Source organism: Artemia franciscana, chromosome 13, assembly GCF_032884065.1.
Source record: "Artemia franciscana chromosome 13, ASM3288406v1, whole genome shotgun sequence".
Classification (NCBI taxonomy): Eukaryota; Metazoa; Arthropoda; class Branchiopoda; order Anostraca; family Artemiidae; genus Artemia; species Artemia franciscana.
Window position 1 is genome coordinate 13,833,172 of NC_088875.1, and position 18,367 is coordinate 13,851,538.

General features: G+C 36.2%; 1 protein-coding gene across 7 annotated transcripts in view; it reads right to left on the bottom strand.

Annotated features, from left to right (window-relative positions):
- Positions 1-18,367, bottom strand: part of LOC136034555 (glutathione synthetase-like) — a 100,193-nt gene that overhangs the window by 9,661 nt on the left and 72,165 nt on the right. For 4 of the 7 annotated variants that reach the window (XM_065715789.1, XM_065715790.1, XM_065715792.1 and 1 more), the window contains exon 13: positions 9,567-17,600. In XM_065715789.1, coding sequence (XP_065571861.1) covers positions 17,450-17,600 — 151 coding nt within the window. In that variant the 3' untranslated portion in view covers positions 9,567-17,449. Of the gene's footprint in view, positions 1-9,566; positions 17,601-18,367 lie in introns of those variants that run through there. The other 3 variants (XM_065715794.1, XR_010619205.1, XM_065715795.1) reach the window with 3 other exon arrangements.

The following is an 18,367-nucleotide window of genomic DNA, read 5'->3' on the forward strand; positions in this document are numbered from 1 at the left end:
GTTTCTCTCACTATATCTGTGTGTCTGAGTGGGTGTTTGCAGCTTTTCATGTCTGTGTTTGTTTGTCCTACTCTGTGTGTTAGTAGGTTTTTTCTCTCTCTCTTTCTCACTATGCCTTTTCGCCTGAGCGGCTGTATGCTTGTATCTCTCACTATGCCTGTGTGTCTGAGCGGGTGCTTGCATGTTTCTGTGTCTGTCTTTGAGTGTTTGTGTGTCTGATTCTGTGTGTTTTTAGGTGTTTTTTTTTCTCTCTCTCTCTCTCTCTCTCACTATGCCTATGTGTCTGAGCGGCTTTTTCTTGTCTGTCTCACTATGTCTGTGTCTGAGCAGGATATTTTGTTTGCAAGTTTCCGGGCCTGTCTTTGTGTGATTGTAGGTGTGTTTTTTTTTCTCTCTCTCTCTCACTATGCCTGTGTGTCTGAGCGGCTGTTTGCTTGTCTTTCTCACTATGCCTGTGTGTCTAAGCGTTTTTTTTCATGTTTCGATATCTGTCTTTGTTCTGACTTTGTGTGCTTGTAAATGTTTTGTATCTCTCTCTCACTCTATGCCTGTGTGTCTGAGCGGCTGTTTGCCTGTCTCTCTCACTGAATTTGCGCACAGTACAGGTTGTTTTCTGTTTCCGTGTCTGTCTTTGTGTGTCTGACTCTGCGTGTTTATGTTTGTTTTTGTCTCCCTCTCCCTCACTATGCCTGTGTGTCTGGGTGGCTATTTGCTTGTCTCTCTCACTATGCCTGTGTGTCTTAGCTTCACGAGTGTTTGCTTCTCTCTCTCTCTCTCTGCCTGTCTTTGCATGTTTGTGGGTCTGACTGTGTGTTTTTAACTTTGGTAAAAGCTCTGTTAACCTATCTCTGATTCTAATATATCCTCTATGATTCTGCTAACAGTATCTATGACTCTAAAAATTCCTTTTCTTACATATACGCCTTTTTGTATGCTTGTATCTGTCACTATGCCTGTGTGTCTGAGCGGGTGCTTGCATGTTTCTGTGTCTGTCTTTGAGTGTTTGTGTGTCTGATTCTGTGTGTTTTTTTTTTTCTCTCTCTCTCTCTCTCTCTCTCTCTCTCTCACTATGCCTGTGTGTCTTAGCGACTTTTTCTTGTCTGTCTCACTATGTCTGTGTCTAAGCAGGATATTTTGTTTGCAAGTTTCCGGGCCTGTCCTTGTGTGATTGTGTGTTTTTTTTTTTCTCTCTCTCTCTCACTATGCCTGTGTGTCTGAGCGGCTGTTTGCTTGTCTTTCTCACTATGCTTGTGTGTCTGAGCGGTTTTTTTCATGTTTCGATGTCTGTCTTTGTTCTGACTTTGTGTGCTTGTAAATGTTTTGTGTCTCTCTCTCACTCTATGCCTGTGTGTCTGAGCGGCTGTTTGCCTGTCTCTCTCACTGAATTTGCGCACAGTACAGGTTGTTTTCTGTTTCCGTGTCTGTCTTTGTGTGTCTGACTCTGCGTGTTTATGTTTGTTTTTGTCTCCCTCTCCCTCACTATGCCTGTGTGTCTGGGTGGCTATTTGCTTGTCTCTCTCACTATGCCTGTGTGTCTTAGCTTCACGAGTGTTTGCTTCTCTCTCTCTCTCTGCCTGTCTTTGCATGTTTGTGGGTCTGACTGTGTGTTTTTAACTTTGGTAAAAGCTCTGTTAACCTATCTCTGATTCTAATATATCCTCTATGATTCTGCTAACAGTATCTATGACTCTAAAAATTCCTTTTCTTACATATACGCCTTTTTAATAAACATTCTAAACGTTCGAGTGGCTAGTGTACCCTAAAAATAATGGAAGTATAACAAAGTAATGCATAAAACATTGTTTTAAACAACATCATGTAGAATATCATCATAAAAATAAAAAATGAATGCTTTGAACCCATTCCATAAAATACTTCATCATGTTTTCTCTTGACATAGCACTTCTTCCAAAATTCCCCAAAAAATCCAAAATACTTTGAGTCCAAAAAATTTTAAGTTCCAAAAGCTCTAAATAATAAAAACAAAATGTGGGGGAAGGAAGTTGGGGGGCCATTAAAGGTTGGGTCAATGGATGACCAAGGGCGGCCGTATTATTGTTTAATATATACACGACTTTATTTATTTCGACTTTATGCATTCCCCAATACTAAGCAATACTTTAAAAAAAAGACAAAAAAAAAAATTTATATAATTGTCATGACTTGAATATTAAGCATCATAACAAATGATCACTCCTTTTATTCAGTGAAGATCGAATATTTGCTAATCACGTACTGACAGGGATATGTAGGTCATTCACCCAAAAGCGTCAGATACCTGTCTGGGCGGCTGGCTATGCAAGTAGGTCCGTGCTCTAGTTTAGTAAGGCAGGCTTTAGTGCCCACATAAGGGTTTAGAATCTGGACGTACTAGAGAAAAACTACCCCCTCCCCCCAATGTGCAAATATATAGCCCGAGTTCGTTCCTAAATATCATATTTTAATCTTACTTGAGTATATTTCATTAGGATTGAGCGTCGGAGAAACATATATGAAGAATATTATGTAGGGGGTATTTCATACAAGTACTGAGCCGTTAAACATATCTCTACGATATTGAAGTAGACTACTGCTTCTGCTAGTCAGTCCAAAACTTACGAAATTTACTAGGGGGATGGGCGGGAAAGTAGCCTAAACAAGAGGGACAATTAACAAGTAAAATTTAAGTTCAAGGTTTCCGACCGTGAAGATTATGATGGTACCCCTTTCATTCCTACTATTTTTACACTCCAGGCATTGCACTAAAAAGTGCCATTTCAGTGCCTAATGGCACTTCGTGACGGTTTTATCAAAACGAATTTATCGAAACTAGTTAAATAAAAATTATCTTTTAAGTGAAGCCTTAAATAGCCCTCTATAATGTTGCAACGACCTGCTAATTTTGTTAGTCAGTGGACGATTCATGAAAAATATTAAATGGTCTGGGAGGAGGAAATATAGGATAGGGGGATTTTAAACCTCAGGCTAATCGTTTTCAGTTGACGAAGACAAAAGAGATTTTGAAAATATTCCCTCTCTCTTACTTTGATATTAAATGCTGATCCGTCTAATGATCTTTCTGTTACTACAAATAAGAAATTACGTATGAAATTTGAGTGGAGCAAAGCCAATTGGCCATTTTATATTTTTGGTTCCATTGCAACTGAGCCACCGTGTAATTGAACCCCGAGCAACTGAACCATTGTACCTGAACTAGCGTACCGTGCAGCTGAACCACCGTGCAACTGAACCCCCATGTAACTGAACCCTCATGTAACTGAACCCTCGTGCAACTGAACCCGATTTAACTGAGCCTTCGTGCAACTCAATCCCATTTAACTAAAACCCCGTGTAACTGAACCTCTTTGCAACTGAGCCCCCTTGCAACTGAGCCACCGTGCAACTGGACCACCGTGCCACTGAAGCACCATGCAACTGAACCACCGTGCAACTGAACCACCGTGCAACTGAACCCTCGCATAACTGAACTCTCGTGGAACTCAACCACCGTACTTACATTGGGCAAAACACAAGTTAGAATCTCTACATATTCAACCTTGTTGGAATTGTTTGCTTCTAAAGTCATGATAAAAACGACTGTCAAGATGATTAAGAAAAGAGTTCTGATTTGTTGTTACAAAAACAAAGAAAATCAGATGTCACAAACTCTTAAGGCCAGATTTATTTCTCCTTTTTTATGTCTGTTAATGGGGGTTTCCTTCACCCTGTCACTGTTTATTGGTCTAGGCATTAACCCCCCCCCCTTTCCCATGGAAAAAAAACCCACGGCAAAATAGTTTTCGCGGAAAATATGGTGGTCCAAATTTGAATATCGTATTTGAGTCTGTTATTTTTTAGTTTAATTGAGAGGTGCTAAGGAAAGTGGAAAAGAGAAATGAATGTGTAAGTCTTGCCCCCCCCTCTCTACGTGAAAAAATGTTCTTCTCGTCTAAAATGCTCCAGAAACTCCCGCGCCCCCTTCAGAAATCTCCCACACGAAAATTGTTTTGTTTCCAATAACAAACACTATCTGTAAGCAATGGACAAATTACAAAACTTAAAAAGGTAGTTAAACTTCTGCAATGGGGTTCTCTGATTGTTTTGTAGCTTGGGAGAGAAGGAGATATCTCAAAGGGTGCATTTTAATACCAAGGACATATCTCAAAGGGTGCATTTTAATACCAAGGACATATCTCAAAGGGTGCATTTTAATACCAAGAACATCTCTCACTGACCAACTCTCACTGAGGCTTCGGATAAATATAGATTAGCTCTAAAGGAGAGACAAAAGAAGGAAGAAGGTAGAAATTATTTTATAATCCCCTGGGGGTTTTAATCTTCTTTCTTTATAAGTCAAAAGTGATTGGATACCAACCAACCGCAAGGGGTATTTTTGGGGGGGATTTTTCACGGGGCGGTGTTTTCAAGGGAGTATTTTCCACGAGGTGGTATTTCCCAGAGGTATAATCTTGTGAGGTGTTCCCCCCCGGGGGGGGGCTGGTTGTCCTCCAATCAGTTTTGACTTTTAAAAAGGCACTAAACCTGTCAATTTCCAATCAAATAATAAAACGTGATTAATAAACGTGATTAAAAAAAACCACAGTCCTCGGGGCAAGGGCTTTAGGTTATTGCAAGTTATCCATTGTTAAAATTTAAGTTTTTTATGGAAGGGATGGTCGTACAAACTTTGGAGAAGGCTCATTCGATTGGGAATTTAAATTATAAGTTCAATTTTGAAGAATCTAAGGTAATCAGAGGACAATCAACCTCTTCCTCTTAACTACCATTATCCCCCCAAATGTATCCGATAAAAAAATGTTTGTTGAAATATTTTAAAGGTCAAATAACCATGTCTCTGGGGTTAACAATCTCACCAGCAGCTCCTGGAGCAAGGGCTGTATGTTAAGCTAGTTACTCAATGTTAAGACGTAAGTCTTTTTGGAAAATATTGGTGTATGAACTTGCGGCGGGTGCTCATTCAATTGGAAATCAAAAGTTTCACTGCACTTTTTAAGAGTTTAAAGTGATCGAAGGGCTTCCACCCCCCTTCCTTTCCCCCAAATACATCCGACTGATAATTTTGAGCAACAGTTAAATATCTGTCCTTCCAGGGCTCACAACCCCCGCCCCTAGTGCAAGGGCTGTAAGTTAGGCAAGTTGCCTATTGTTAACATAAAAAATGTGTTTTTTTTTAATAAGAAAAGAGGGCACGTCTGATCCTATAAATAAAAAAGCATGGTGTATTAAGGTCAAACCTTAACGGGGAAATGTCAAGAAGAGTGCCAAACATGACCAAAATACATTTTTTCCTTTATTGGTTGTGAAAAGGAAGTATCAGCAATATGTACAATGGCTGACGGTATCAGCCGTCACATCGTTCGGAAAATGTTCAGGAGCATCTTCAACTAAATCAAAAGATACTATGTGCATTCAGTTTTACAAGACGATGTATCTGCAATGTAACGAGAACAGCTGAGGGTATAAACCCGAAGATATGAAGTTTAAACTTTCAAGGCATGCTGAAAAAAATGTTGGAAAAAAGGCTTACACGGCGTTAAGTCACACCGGGGTTTAGTTGAATGGGGTTCAGTTACACGAGGGTTCAGTTGCATGGTGGTTCAATTGCACAGTGGCTCAGTTGCACGGTGGTTCAGTTGCTCGATGGTTCAGTTGCACGGGGTTGAGTCGCAAGGGGGTTTAGTTAAATGGGGTTCAGCTCCCGGTGGTTCAAGTACACGATGGTTCAGTTACACGAGGATTCATTTATACAGAGGTTCAGTTGCATGGTAGTTCGTTACATGGTGGTTCAGTTACAAGGGGTTCAGTTGCTCGTGGTTCAGTTACGCGCACACCTATATTTCTACCCTAACAGCCGTTTTGTCTTACGTCAAGGTCCGTTTTGATCTACTGTGCACGAGTATTTTTTTCGCCAAAAGCCAGAGTTTGATTGAATGTTTATTACCTTCGCTTAGTTGAGTGCATGCAAAAAGCTGATAATGTGGCTGGCCCCCTTTTCAGTGTTAAACTCAAAGCACCATTCGGGAAGAAGACCCTGGTCTTAAAGCTGTCAGAAATCTTGCTGAACTCTGGCTTTGCATCTGGATTATGTGTGGGCGGCCCTTGTGAGGTCAAGTGTTTGATATAAAAGTAAGATAAAAGCAGATTTTATGCGGTATCTTCGTTTGGTTCTTTATAATGGTGCTGTGTTCCCTGAAAGTACATTACACTTGGAAGGAAGTCATTAATGCGTCTAAATTTGATTTATTAGAGACCAATGATGCTATCCCAGATTCATCTTGGCTTAGGCATTATAAAATATCAAACAGTTCGTGGTAAAGAGCGACAAGCTCAATAGTAACCAAAACTCTAAAAGACGGAATTTTGATACCAATAGTTACATTAAAAGAATGTTTTTTTTTCCAAGGGGTGATCGTATCGACCCAGTGGTCCTTGATCCTTGCAAGGGCTCATTCGAACGCAAATAAAAAGTTCTAGTGCCCTTTTTAAGTGACCAAAAAATTGGAGGGTACCTAGGCCCCCTCCCACCCTCATTTTTTCCCAAAAGTCGTCGGATCAAAATTCTGAGATAGCCATTTTATTCAGCATAGTCGAAAAACCTTTTAACCATGTCTTTTGGGACGACTTACTCCTCCACAGTCCCCGTGGGAGTGGCTGCAAGTTACAAACTTTGACCAGTGTTTGCATATAGTAATGGTTATTGGGAAGTGTACAGACATTTTCAGGGGGATTTTTTGGTTGAGAAGAGGGGGTTATGTAGGGGAAACTTTCCATGGAGGAACTTTGTCATGGGGGAAGAAAATTTCCATGAAGGAGGCGCAGGATTTTCTAGCATTATTTAAAAAAACGATGAAAAAATAAATGTGAAAAAGTTTTTTCAACCGAAAGTAAGGAGCAGCATTAAAATTACAACGAACAGAAAATTTTACGCATATAAGGGGTTCACCTCCTCCTAATACCTCACTCTTAACGCTAAAGTATTTTTAGAAATTTCAACTATTTATTCTACGACCTTTGTGATTCAGGGGTCATTCTTAAGGAATCAGGACATTTAAGCTTTATTGTAAAGAGCGATGTATTGACGAGTGGGCGAACCTCCTCATATACGTAATAAAAACATACGAATATAGAAGTTCGTTACGTAAGCTAATTCGTAAGTTACGTAAACCTTTTACTAATGAAAACGTTCGTAAAAAACTAAAAGTTCTAGTTGCCTTTTTAAGTAACCAAAAATTGGAGGGCAACTGGGCCTCCTCCCCCGCTCCTTTATTCTCAAAATCGTCCGATCAAATTATGAGAAAGCCTTTAGCCAAAAAAATAAATATGCAAATTTCGTTTTAATTATTCATCTGCAAAGAGACGAAATCAAAACATGGATTAACTCAAAAACGTTCCAAAATTAAATAAAAAACAAGTTTTTTTAAACAAAAAGTAAGGAGCGACACTAAAACTTAAAACGAACAGAAATTACCCCGTATATGAAAGGGACTGTTCCCTCCTCAACGCCCCGCTCTTTGCGCTAAAGTTTTTACTGTTTTAAAAAGTAGAGTTGAGAGAAAGAGTCAAACTTTAGCGCAAAGAGCGGGGCGTTGAGGAGGGAACAGCCCCTTTCATATACGGGGTAATTTCGGTTGGTTTTAAGTTTTAATGTCGCTCCTTACTTTCAGTTAAAAAAAACTTGTTTTTTTTTATTCATCATCATTTTCAGTGTTTAGTTTCTATCACTATTCATTGTCATTTACGTTGTGACTATCCAGCACTAGTCACTCAGTTCCAGTTACTTTTTCAGTTCTGGTTATGTCTGTCAATGGTGCCTAATTCCATCCTTTGCGGGATGGTAAATTCTACACTTAAACGTGGACAAAACCCTTTTGATTGCAGTTCATATATATTGTGCGTGTACATATACACTGTTGCATGCAATATCGGTAACATTTTTGAATATGTTCAGCTCTCATATATTATTGAACGGACTGCAAAAGACTCAAGCTAATTTGGGTTTCAACCTCGTACTGGGTGCCATCATGCACATAAGGTTTTAGCTTCAATTCTTTATGATGCCCAGTCTAAAGGTTTTGAATTAAATATTTGCGCCTTAGATTTGTCTAATGCTTTCGACAGTATTTGCTATGCACAAGTGTAGTACTCTTTGTCAGAGTTTGGAGTGAACCCTTCTATCATAAATGTACTTAAATTTTGGTTTAATAATCCGTTTCTTGGTTTGAAATCGCGTATAGGGTTCTACAACAATCATAGACCAGTTCGATCTGAACTACGAAACAGTGAAGTGCCATCACCTTATCTATTTAATGCTTGCATTTATAATGTGTTATCAGGCCTTCGTATTTTTATAATTTATCTGATCGGTCTTATATTGCGTACACTATTTGGCATTATCTTTACAACGTATTTCTATGATGTTTCAGAATGTCGGTCTGTTTTTGAATGTTGATAAATGGAATATTTCTATCATACATGTACTTATTTATCTATCTAATTTAATCTATAATACATGTACTTAAATTTTGGTAGAGTGATTCGTTTCTTCGTTTGAAATTGCAACAGGATTCTACAATCATATACCAGTTCGATCTGGAGTACGAAAGGGTGAAGTGCTATCGCCTTATCTATTTATTGCTTGCATTTATCATGTGTTATCAGGAATCAGGTCTTCGTATTTTTTTTTTTTAATTTATCTGATCTGTCTTATATTGCCCACGCGGACGACCTGCTAGTTTTAAGCCGGACCTAGTCTATTTTGGCATTATCTATCTATCTGTGCAACATATTTTCATGATGTTTCAGAATGTTGGTCTGTCTTTGGATGTTGATAAATGCGAATATTTTGTTTTCAATCCCGAATCGTCAGCTCGCAGTCTGTCCTGTGGCTCTTCAGTAATTCGTAATGTTGAGAGTTTATGGTGGTTAGGAACTAGTATTTGTTCTACACCCCCTTTTTGCGACTCCAAACCCCAAGAAATGTTAAAGAAAAGCTGAAAATTGGATATACGAAAATTGCACCTAACCGTGAAAAATATTCACGCCGAGCTTTCGCTAAAATATGTTCCATATATTGTGACCATTCTAATTTTTTTTAAGCGGTATGTATTCGTAACTGAATAAGAAAGATTTGCACAACATCCGTATCAATTATTTTAGATATTCCAAAATCGTCGTGGTATAACATGCAAATTAAACACAAAGTCATAAATGTATGGAAATGTCAAAAGACAAAATAAATAAAAGAAATCCAACAAGATTGGGAAGGAATTATAGCTCAACCAAGGCAGTATCCAGGAAGGGGAGGAGTACCAGGTTTGACCCCCACCGCCCACCCCAGAATTTTTATTAGACTTTTAAAAAAGTAAAAAGCATGCACATAAACATATTTTTAATGCATTTTGTAAAAAAAAATTTGTACCCCCTCCCCCCCGAAAAAATATCAGATGCATCTTTGAGCTCGACCTAAATTTTTACACAACCAACTTAGTCTAATGGAGCAAACAAATGGAACAGTTCCTTTCTGTTTAAAACTATTCGTTTAAATAATAGAAGGAGACTAACTTGACTAAGTAACAAATGACATATTAATGGTATATGATATAATAACACAACAATATATAATAAAGTAATAAATGACAAAAATAATACAAGAATGCTTTCTTGACAAAAACGTATTAATTAGAAAGCCAAGACTTCAATAATATTTATTTGAGAAAGTCAAATCAATGAATAACATAATAATGGCATATGGTATAATGACGTAACAATAAATGGCAAAATAATAAATGACAAAAATAATACAAGCGTACTTGCTTGACAGGCATATTAACTAGAAAGCCTAAATGTTGTTTCAGCAACGAGGATTCCACTGCACTTCCCAGGGTGTTGTTCAAATCATTTATTATTTAAGAATTAACGACACTTCTTGACTACTATGGTCCCTGCGTCGGCCCTGCAGTGCATTCCTGCAGCGTGATTCGATCTCTGGGTCCCGTATTACCAAGCTAAGGTCAAATCCACTGCGCCACCACAGGACTTGTTGTTCAAAACAATTGGCATGAGACGGGAATTTAGAAAGTCATGCCATTAAAAAAAAAAAAAATACAAATTGCTGAATATACTCCATACACTCATATTCGAACAATTGCAAATAAGTTGCAGATATTTGAATATGAAAAAGTCATTTTAATGTTCCACATTGGACATCTTCTCTAACTATCAAGTTGCTTGAGTCAAAAAGTTGATATGTAACAGCAAACCTTAAGCTAAATATAGACAAATTTTACAGACAAGTTTCTCTACATGTGTGCTAAAGAGGCTTTTATACCTCTTTGTGGGAAAAGGTCACCTTCATCCACATCCTGACTATATATAACGTTACTTTCAGCGATTGCCATGCGTCCTTTTTTAGTGAGGAGAATACTCTCTATGACGAAATGTAACATCGACATCAGTTATATACCCATCAAATTATATGCCTAAAAATACATATATATTTTTGGAAGTGGCCCATTTAAGGTTTACATAACTTTTGTGGGCAGTGTACCTCTAGGCGATTTATTTATAAATGTTAAAATCAGAAATTTTCAAGTCAAAAAAGCAAGTTTACTTTCTGACAATAAGTTCAAAATTCTTTGAAGCATTGCGGCAGAAAAATTTCATTCAATAAATCGAAAGACTTAAAAGTCGAAAATAATAAATATAGCTTTTTTTTAAGAAACTCGTTTTCAAAATGGACAAAAAAAATAGACTATAGTTTTCTTCTCAAGAATCTGTGAATATAAGCGAAAGCGACAGGCGCAAAATGGATTCAGCTTTACATGACATAGATACCAACTGATTGAATTTATAAATGCATAAATGAAAAAAGTCGATGAGTTGAGGAAAGCGATTTAAAAATATAAAATTATTTAAAGCCTAACCCGTTTATCGTTTTCACTTATACTCGTAGATTCTCGAGAAAAAAAAATGTCTACTTTTATTGTCTACTTTTTACTTCTTTTCAAAAAGGAGCTGCTGAAAACAGGTTTTGGCTGTTTTCTTTTTAAAACGGGTTAGGTATGCATACCTTAATCTTTTCGACCTCAGTTTTAAGAATACTAACCGAATTTTATAAGCTTCTTTTGTATATGTGAGAAGCTGAAATACAACACAGAAGCGTGGCTAAAATCTTTTCATAATGCTAATAATACTTCCAGGGTGGCCTTACTCCCTACTGGTGTCGATGGAGAACATCTTTATAAAAAATTTGTTAAAAGAATCCACTTTAAAATTTTTGGAAATTTGATTCCGCAGTTGATCCCAAATTCGATCAGTAGTTTTGGAGCTTTGATTTGTCAACAGTTCTAATTAATTATAAATATTTACAAATGGTTATGATTGCATACGACAATTAAATACGACCGTTATTGTCAAGTATAACAAAAAGGTAATTATTAGTATTAATAGATTAAACTAGTATTATTAGCTTAATAGAATGGTTATAATCTATGAGCTATTTTTGTCTTCTTTTTTTTTAGTTTCAGAAAAAATTCGGAAGAACTTCTTCTAATTCTAGTTTTGGAAGAAGTTCAAAACAATTTTTCTTGAGCATAGCCCTTTTGAAAGTTAGGCAATCCCTGTCTTTCGGTTCTCTTATTTCCTTTACACCTAACTAATATTACAGTTCAGTAAGGGAAGTGAAAAATTTAACTTAGGCCTCAAGGAATCACCCAAATACTTGGGTGATTCCCACTGCAAGCCTAATGCCCCAGATATAAGACTTATAGGTCAACTCAAGGACTCTACCATGGCTGGCAGTGCAAGTAAATAACTTTGCACATTAAACTTCACATGCAGGAGAAAAAAAAAAAAGTTTAGTCATCCTTTAGCTCCATTACTGCTCCTGCACTTGGAACATGTCTAGAGTACCTACACTACGGACAATCTTAGATATAGGACAAAAATGGTACCTTTATTGCAACTTTTGTGTTCCGTTCAGACGTGTATCAAGGACTCCTCCCACCTTCTTTGTCTGGGTACAGTTTAGTTTCTTGGATTTTTTTTTTCTTAAATTTATGCGAATCTATCGAACCAGCGGAAGGTGAAAACCACTATACAAATATGAATTTTAAAAGTTGCGAATATAGATGTTAACTGAATTTCGACAGCCACATCCCCTGAAAGGTTTTCGAGCAAAAAAAAGCATGCAAATTGAAAAATCCAGTTTTTATCAGAATTTTCATAATTTTTTTACTAATCTGAAGATTTTCTTGGCTAAAGGCTACATGCTTCGTTGGATTTCAGCGTCAAATTTTTGGATGACCCTTGACTGTACGCTCACAAGGACATTGTCTAAAAAAGAAACACCCAAAAACGGCAGACGAAAAATAGACGACTTTTTCGCGAGTGGTCAATTTAACAAGGTATAGAACAATGAGTATAGGTAACTTATAAGAGTAGAAACTGGTGTAGTGTCGATAAAAAAAAACTATCATCGCCATCTAGGGCTTGGGGACACTTCGCATTCTATTTCAAGGTTACAGTTGTTTTTTGGTCAGGAACTGAGACAAGACACTTATTATTATCTTAAGTTTACCAATTACACTAGTTAAATTGATTATTCTTATTACTATATTGGAAAAAATGCCAGGTGTCACCAAATGTTAGAAGGCGTTGATAGTTTTTTTGTCGACACTAGCGCTAGTTCCTGCTTATGAGTTACCCATACTCTTTGGTTTAGAGCAAAATGTTCTTAAAAAAATTAACAATGTGGTTCTCTGACACATAAACAATTCAGAGAAAATTCTAGAGATATTAGGACTCTATATAGTAACTATGTATCTAACTATAGTTAGATAAAATTCAGAGAATATTCACTTTCTAGTTTCTAGAAAAGAGGAAAGAATACAGTAATATAATTTCAAAAGATTGCATAATTTCATAAATTTGCTCCACAGTTTGTGCGCCCATAAACAATTTTCAGCTTTTAAGGAACCTCAAAATAAAAAAAGGAACAAAAATTCAAAAACGTAATTTAGACAAAAAATTCACAATGGAACGAAACAGATGATTTATACTATACATAACTCACCCCTCCGATCACCAATCGATCAATGCATAATCTTATAAGGTTTGGAATAGTAGAGATTTAGCAATAAATAAGTGGAATGCAATAAGATAAAACATGGGGAAAAAAAGCTGTATATCAGCTCAGCATCTACATTTGGTTTATCCAGATTTCCAGTATGTCCAATTTTGCCACCCCCCCATTCATTTAGAACTTTTTGATTGTTATAGATAGATCTATAATAAATTCCATAATTAAAAAAAATTAAGCAAAAAAGAGAAAAGTACATATATAAATATACACTGAAACTCAGCACTATGTACCTGGCAAGTAAAACCGAGCACAATGTACAACAATGTAAAATTAGGCTTGCAACCTGCACAACAGACAATAGAAATTTGCCATAAGAAAAATGTCATAGGTGAGAGTTGAACCCAAGACATCCTGCTAACTAGGCCTCTAGCTACTAGCTACTAGCCCTTCCAACATATTATTACGTACATGAGGGAGATTGCTCCCTCCTCAAAACTTTACTATTTACGCTGAAGTTTTTTTTAGTACTTTTAAAAAAGCTTACGGTTCTATTTAGGCTACTTAATGTTCGACTCTCGTCCAAGGCGATTTTTTTTACGGCACGCTCCTATTATTTATAAAGGACCATAAAAAATGTAAAAATACATTTTGTAGAATGTATCGCAATAAGTAGACAGCAACTAGTAGTTAACAGCATGGGTTAGCTTGATAAAACTTAATGACCAAATTTAACGTGGCTTGTACACATTGACAGCAGTCTCAATCCACAATAGAAAACAACTGTACTTTTTTCCTAGAGAAAGATGATGGCAGATACATGTTTTTGTTTTCAAACAGACATCGAACCAGTGATGAAAATCCGTTATGCGATTTATCTAGTTATACTCAAAATGTGTGTATGCGTTTATTTAGTAGAAAAAAATAGGTGCTTGTGTTAATAAATGTGCTCTATTCGTGTTAGAAACTATTTTCTAAGATTTTTGTAGCTTTATTCAGAGAACATGCGCCGTTATTCAGTAATCGTGAAAAGGTGGACCTTATGACCCATGAGCAGGCTATAAGGGATAAAAGAATAAAAGCTCAGTGCTGAATAAGTATCATTATGACCCATGGGTCATATACCTTATGACCCATGAGCAGGCTATAAGGGATAAAAGAATAAAAGCTCAGTTCTGAATAAGTATCATTATGATCCATGAGTCATATACCTTATGACCCATGAGCAGGCTATAAGGGATAAAAGAATAAAAGCTCAGTTCTGAATAAGTATCATTATGATCCATGAGTCATATACCTTATGACCCATGAGCAGGCTATAAGGGATAAAAGAATAAAAGCTCAGTTCTGAATAAGTATCATTATGATCCATGAGTCATATACCTTATGACCCATGAGCAGGCTATAAGGGATAAAAGAATAAAATCTCAGTTCTGAATAAGTATCATTATGATCCATGAGTCATATACCTTATGACTCATGAGCAGGCTATAAGGGATAAAAGAATAAAAGCTCAGTGCTGAATAAGTATCATTATGACCCATGGGTCATATACCTTATGACCCATGAGCAGGCTATAAGGGATAAAAGAATAAAAGCTCAGTGCTGAATAAGTATCATTATGACCCATGGGTCATATACCTTATGACCCATGAGCAGGCTATAAGGGATAAAAGAATAAAAGCTCAGTTCTGAATAAGTATCATTATGATCCATGGGTCATATACCTTATGACCCATGAGCAGGCTATAAGGGATAAAAGAATAAAAGCTCAGTGCTGAATAAGTATCATTATGACCCATGGGTCATATACCTTATGACCCATGAGCAGGCTATAAGGGATAAAAGAATAAAAGCTCAGTGCTGAATAAGTATCATTATGACCCATGGGTCATATACCTTATGACCCATGAGCAGGCTATAAGGGATAAAAGAATAAAAGCTCAGTGCTGAATAAGTATCATTATGACCCATGGGTCATATACCTTATGACTCATGAGCAGGCTATAAGGGATAAAAGAATAAAAGCTCAGTGCTGAATAAGTATCCAACTTACCGTGTTTTAAATTCAATTTAATGTCTTTTCAATTTTGAATACGAAGAAGTTGAGCTTGATTTTTTTCTTCTTGTGTTGAGTCTGTTAAAGTTGGAAATCCTAGCAAACATTTTTTTTCATTTTCTCCCCTGTTTTTTTTCCTGACTATACCACCTTACGGAGGAGACTATAATGAAGAGTTGTTTTGTTGGGAATCTATTGATTGATAATTTTTACCAAAAAGAGAGTTAAACCAAGCCCTTCCCCATACCATAGGTTTCGAATTGTTCGGGTAAGATTACTAGTTTAAGACAAAAGGAATGTAAGCAATAGGGCAACCTCAAGCAATAGCTCCTCACTCTGAACCTCCTTCTGAACTACTTAACCTACGAGAAAGCCTATTCAAGAGAATATTTTGATTTTTGCGTCGTTTTAAGGAGAAAAAGACAAACACCACAGCTAGACAGTATTTCTGTCCAGTGTCTCCATCAAAATTATAACTTTGGCACAATCGCGACTAAAATACAGTCGAGCGAAAATTCTGAGATACAATATGTCAATATATGCTAGATGTCAATATATTTACTTATACTTTGCAAAAGATTCCGATGGCTTCGTGGCAACAACCATGAAATACAATGGACAAGTTAAAAAATTATTTAAACCCAATTATCTACCCAGCCGTTACCACTAAGCTCGCCTGATGAATAGTTCTATTTATATTTGACCAAATCAGTTCAAGTTCTAAATAGCTGGGCAAATGGTCTTTCTGACGCTTCAATTGCTCTGTTAACTAAATTGAAAAGGTAGTAGGCACGATTTAAGTTGCATATGCCTATTTAGCTTTATTTGGTTTCTTTCTGAGATTATCACCAGATGGTATTATTAAATTTTGATTACAAATGATAAAAATAATATGGGAGCAGACGTCCTCCCCCCCGGAGAATTCCCCCACAAACAAAATTGAGCAGCCAGAGAAAATACAAAATATATACCTCAAAACGTCGACCAAATAATCTAAGGGGTAATAAAAGGACCAAATAATCTAAGGGGTAATAAAAGGGGTAAGGGGTAAATAATCTAAGGGGTAATAAAAGGGGCTAGATATCAAAGATGGTTCCAGCACAGGGGCTGGTTTGTCTCCCAAATCAGCTTTTGCTTTTGAAAAGGGGACCAAAACTCTCAGTTTCCGATTGAATCAGCACCCTCTGAAATTTCTACGCCAAGAGGGGAGGTTCAAGATGAGAAGAGGGCATCCCCCCTACTATACGAAATCAATTCTAATCGTTTTGGGGTTTAATGTTACACCTTGCTTTCATAATAACGGTGTAGACCAGAAACGTTCCCAGAAATCAAGAGGAATCATATATTAATTTCTCCCTCCACCCTCTTTCCTTAGAACTAATTATGCATTTATTTGAAGGCTCAATGAGTTACGATCCAAGCTTTGAGACATCTGCCTCCATTTCCAACTACAAAACGATTAGAGAATCCTACTGCAGAGGTTTCAAGCTCTCATCTACAAAAATTTGGAATTTTGTGGGTTTTTTCCAAAGAAACATTACAAGCATATGTTATGTGTAGTTGTTTCTTCCCCAGGGACGATCATATCAAAAATTATGTTTAACTAAAAACCAGACGTTTCGTCATTTTGTTACCTCTGACCGACACTTCAACGTACTTATTTTGTACTTTCTCTGTTGCTGCTCAATTTAGCACGCCGAGGAACTTTCCGTGGGAGAGGGGGAATTTTCTGCAGGGTGGGAATCTTTCACCAGAGAAAGGAGTTTTCCGTGGGAAAAAGTCTAGCACCCAATATTATATAGTAAAAAAGTGAGTATTTTCCCATATACCATTGCAAGCCAGAAATTCTCAAAACTCATTTTTTTTCGACTTAAGTGCTTTTGACAGGATAATACAACAAAACTTGCACAGCCAACTAAAAGATTATCCTTAGGGACCTAATAAACTTTTTTCGACTTAAAACATACTTTTAAATTGACATAACTGAAAAATAAAAATAAAGGACTTAATATAATTTTTCGACTTAAAAATGAACATTTAAGCGGGTTAATTCAAAAATTCAAAAATAAACTTAAGCGACTTAATAAACTTTTTTCGACTTAAAAATAAACTTTGAAATAAATGAAAAAAACTTATTTTTGATGTTTCGACAGGAGAAAGCAACATGACCTACAGAGCCTTTGATCTAAAACAAAAGAACGAATAAACCAACAATTAAATAACACAAATCACAATTGTAGAAGGCAATTCCAGGATTTAAAATTAAAAACCATACGTACACCTGACATTTTACGCGAGACTATTCACTTGGTTTATGAAATACTTGTTAACTGTTCAACTAAGAGAGGCGAGTCTAGGGCCCCAAGACCAGAGGCCACTCCACCTTCATTTACACCATAGCCCTTCACTCTCAGCATATGGCCTGCCTGGCTGCTCGAGCGCAGTTTCCTAGATTTTAATGACCTAAAACAACATATATATATATATATATATATATATATATATATATATATATATATATATATATATATATATAATATAAAATATAAAGAAAAACAGGTATAATATTTAAACAAAGCAGCGGAACGTAACAGAAAAAAAAACTTTAAATAATAAAGATCCGAATATTTCGACTTCACGTACAGGAGCCTTTTGCAACAGGGGAAAAAATGAGTACAGCTAAATTATACACAACATATAAAGAAAAAGAAAACAAGAAAAATAAAAATAAAACTCATATCTTAATAATTTTAAACTATCACTAAAATCACAGCAAATAGCCTGTATAAGCAAGACAGAAATGACAAACAGATTGTCTCTCGTGGAAGTTATTAAGATATGAGTTTTACTTTTCTTGATATGTTGTGTTTAATTCAGTATTACTCGAATGTTATGTCATTTCTTCATATGTTGCGTTTAATTCAGGGTGTAATTTAAATATTACGCCCGTTTTTTTCCCTATATTTTCATTTATTAAATTCTGTAAACGGGAAGGTAGGGTGGTTAAATACATTATTTAATAATATGTATTTATAATATAATATACACTATTTTTTATAACATATTTCACAAAATAATCATCTAAAACACAATAACTGTTTTTTTGTAATTACACTGCTTCAATACATATTTCATAACAAAGATAATAAAAAGAAATGAAAGAGGAGAAAAAAAAAAAATTTTTTCTTGCTAATGATCTGCGTTTGATATAAATGCAACCTTTATTATAA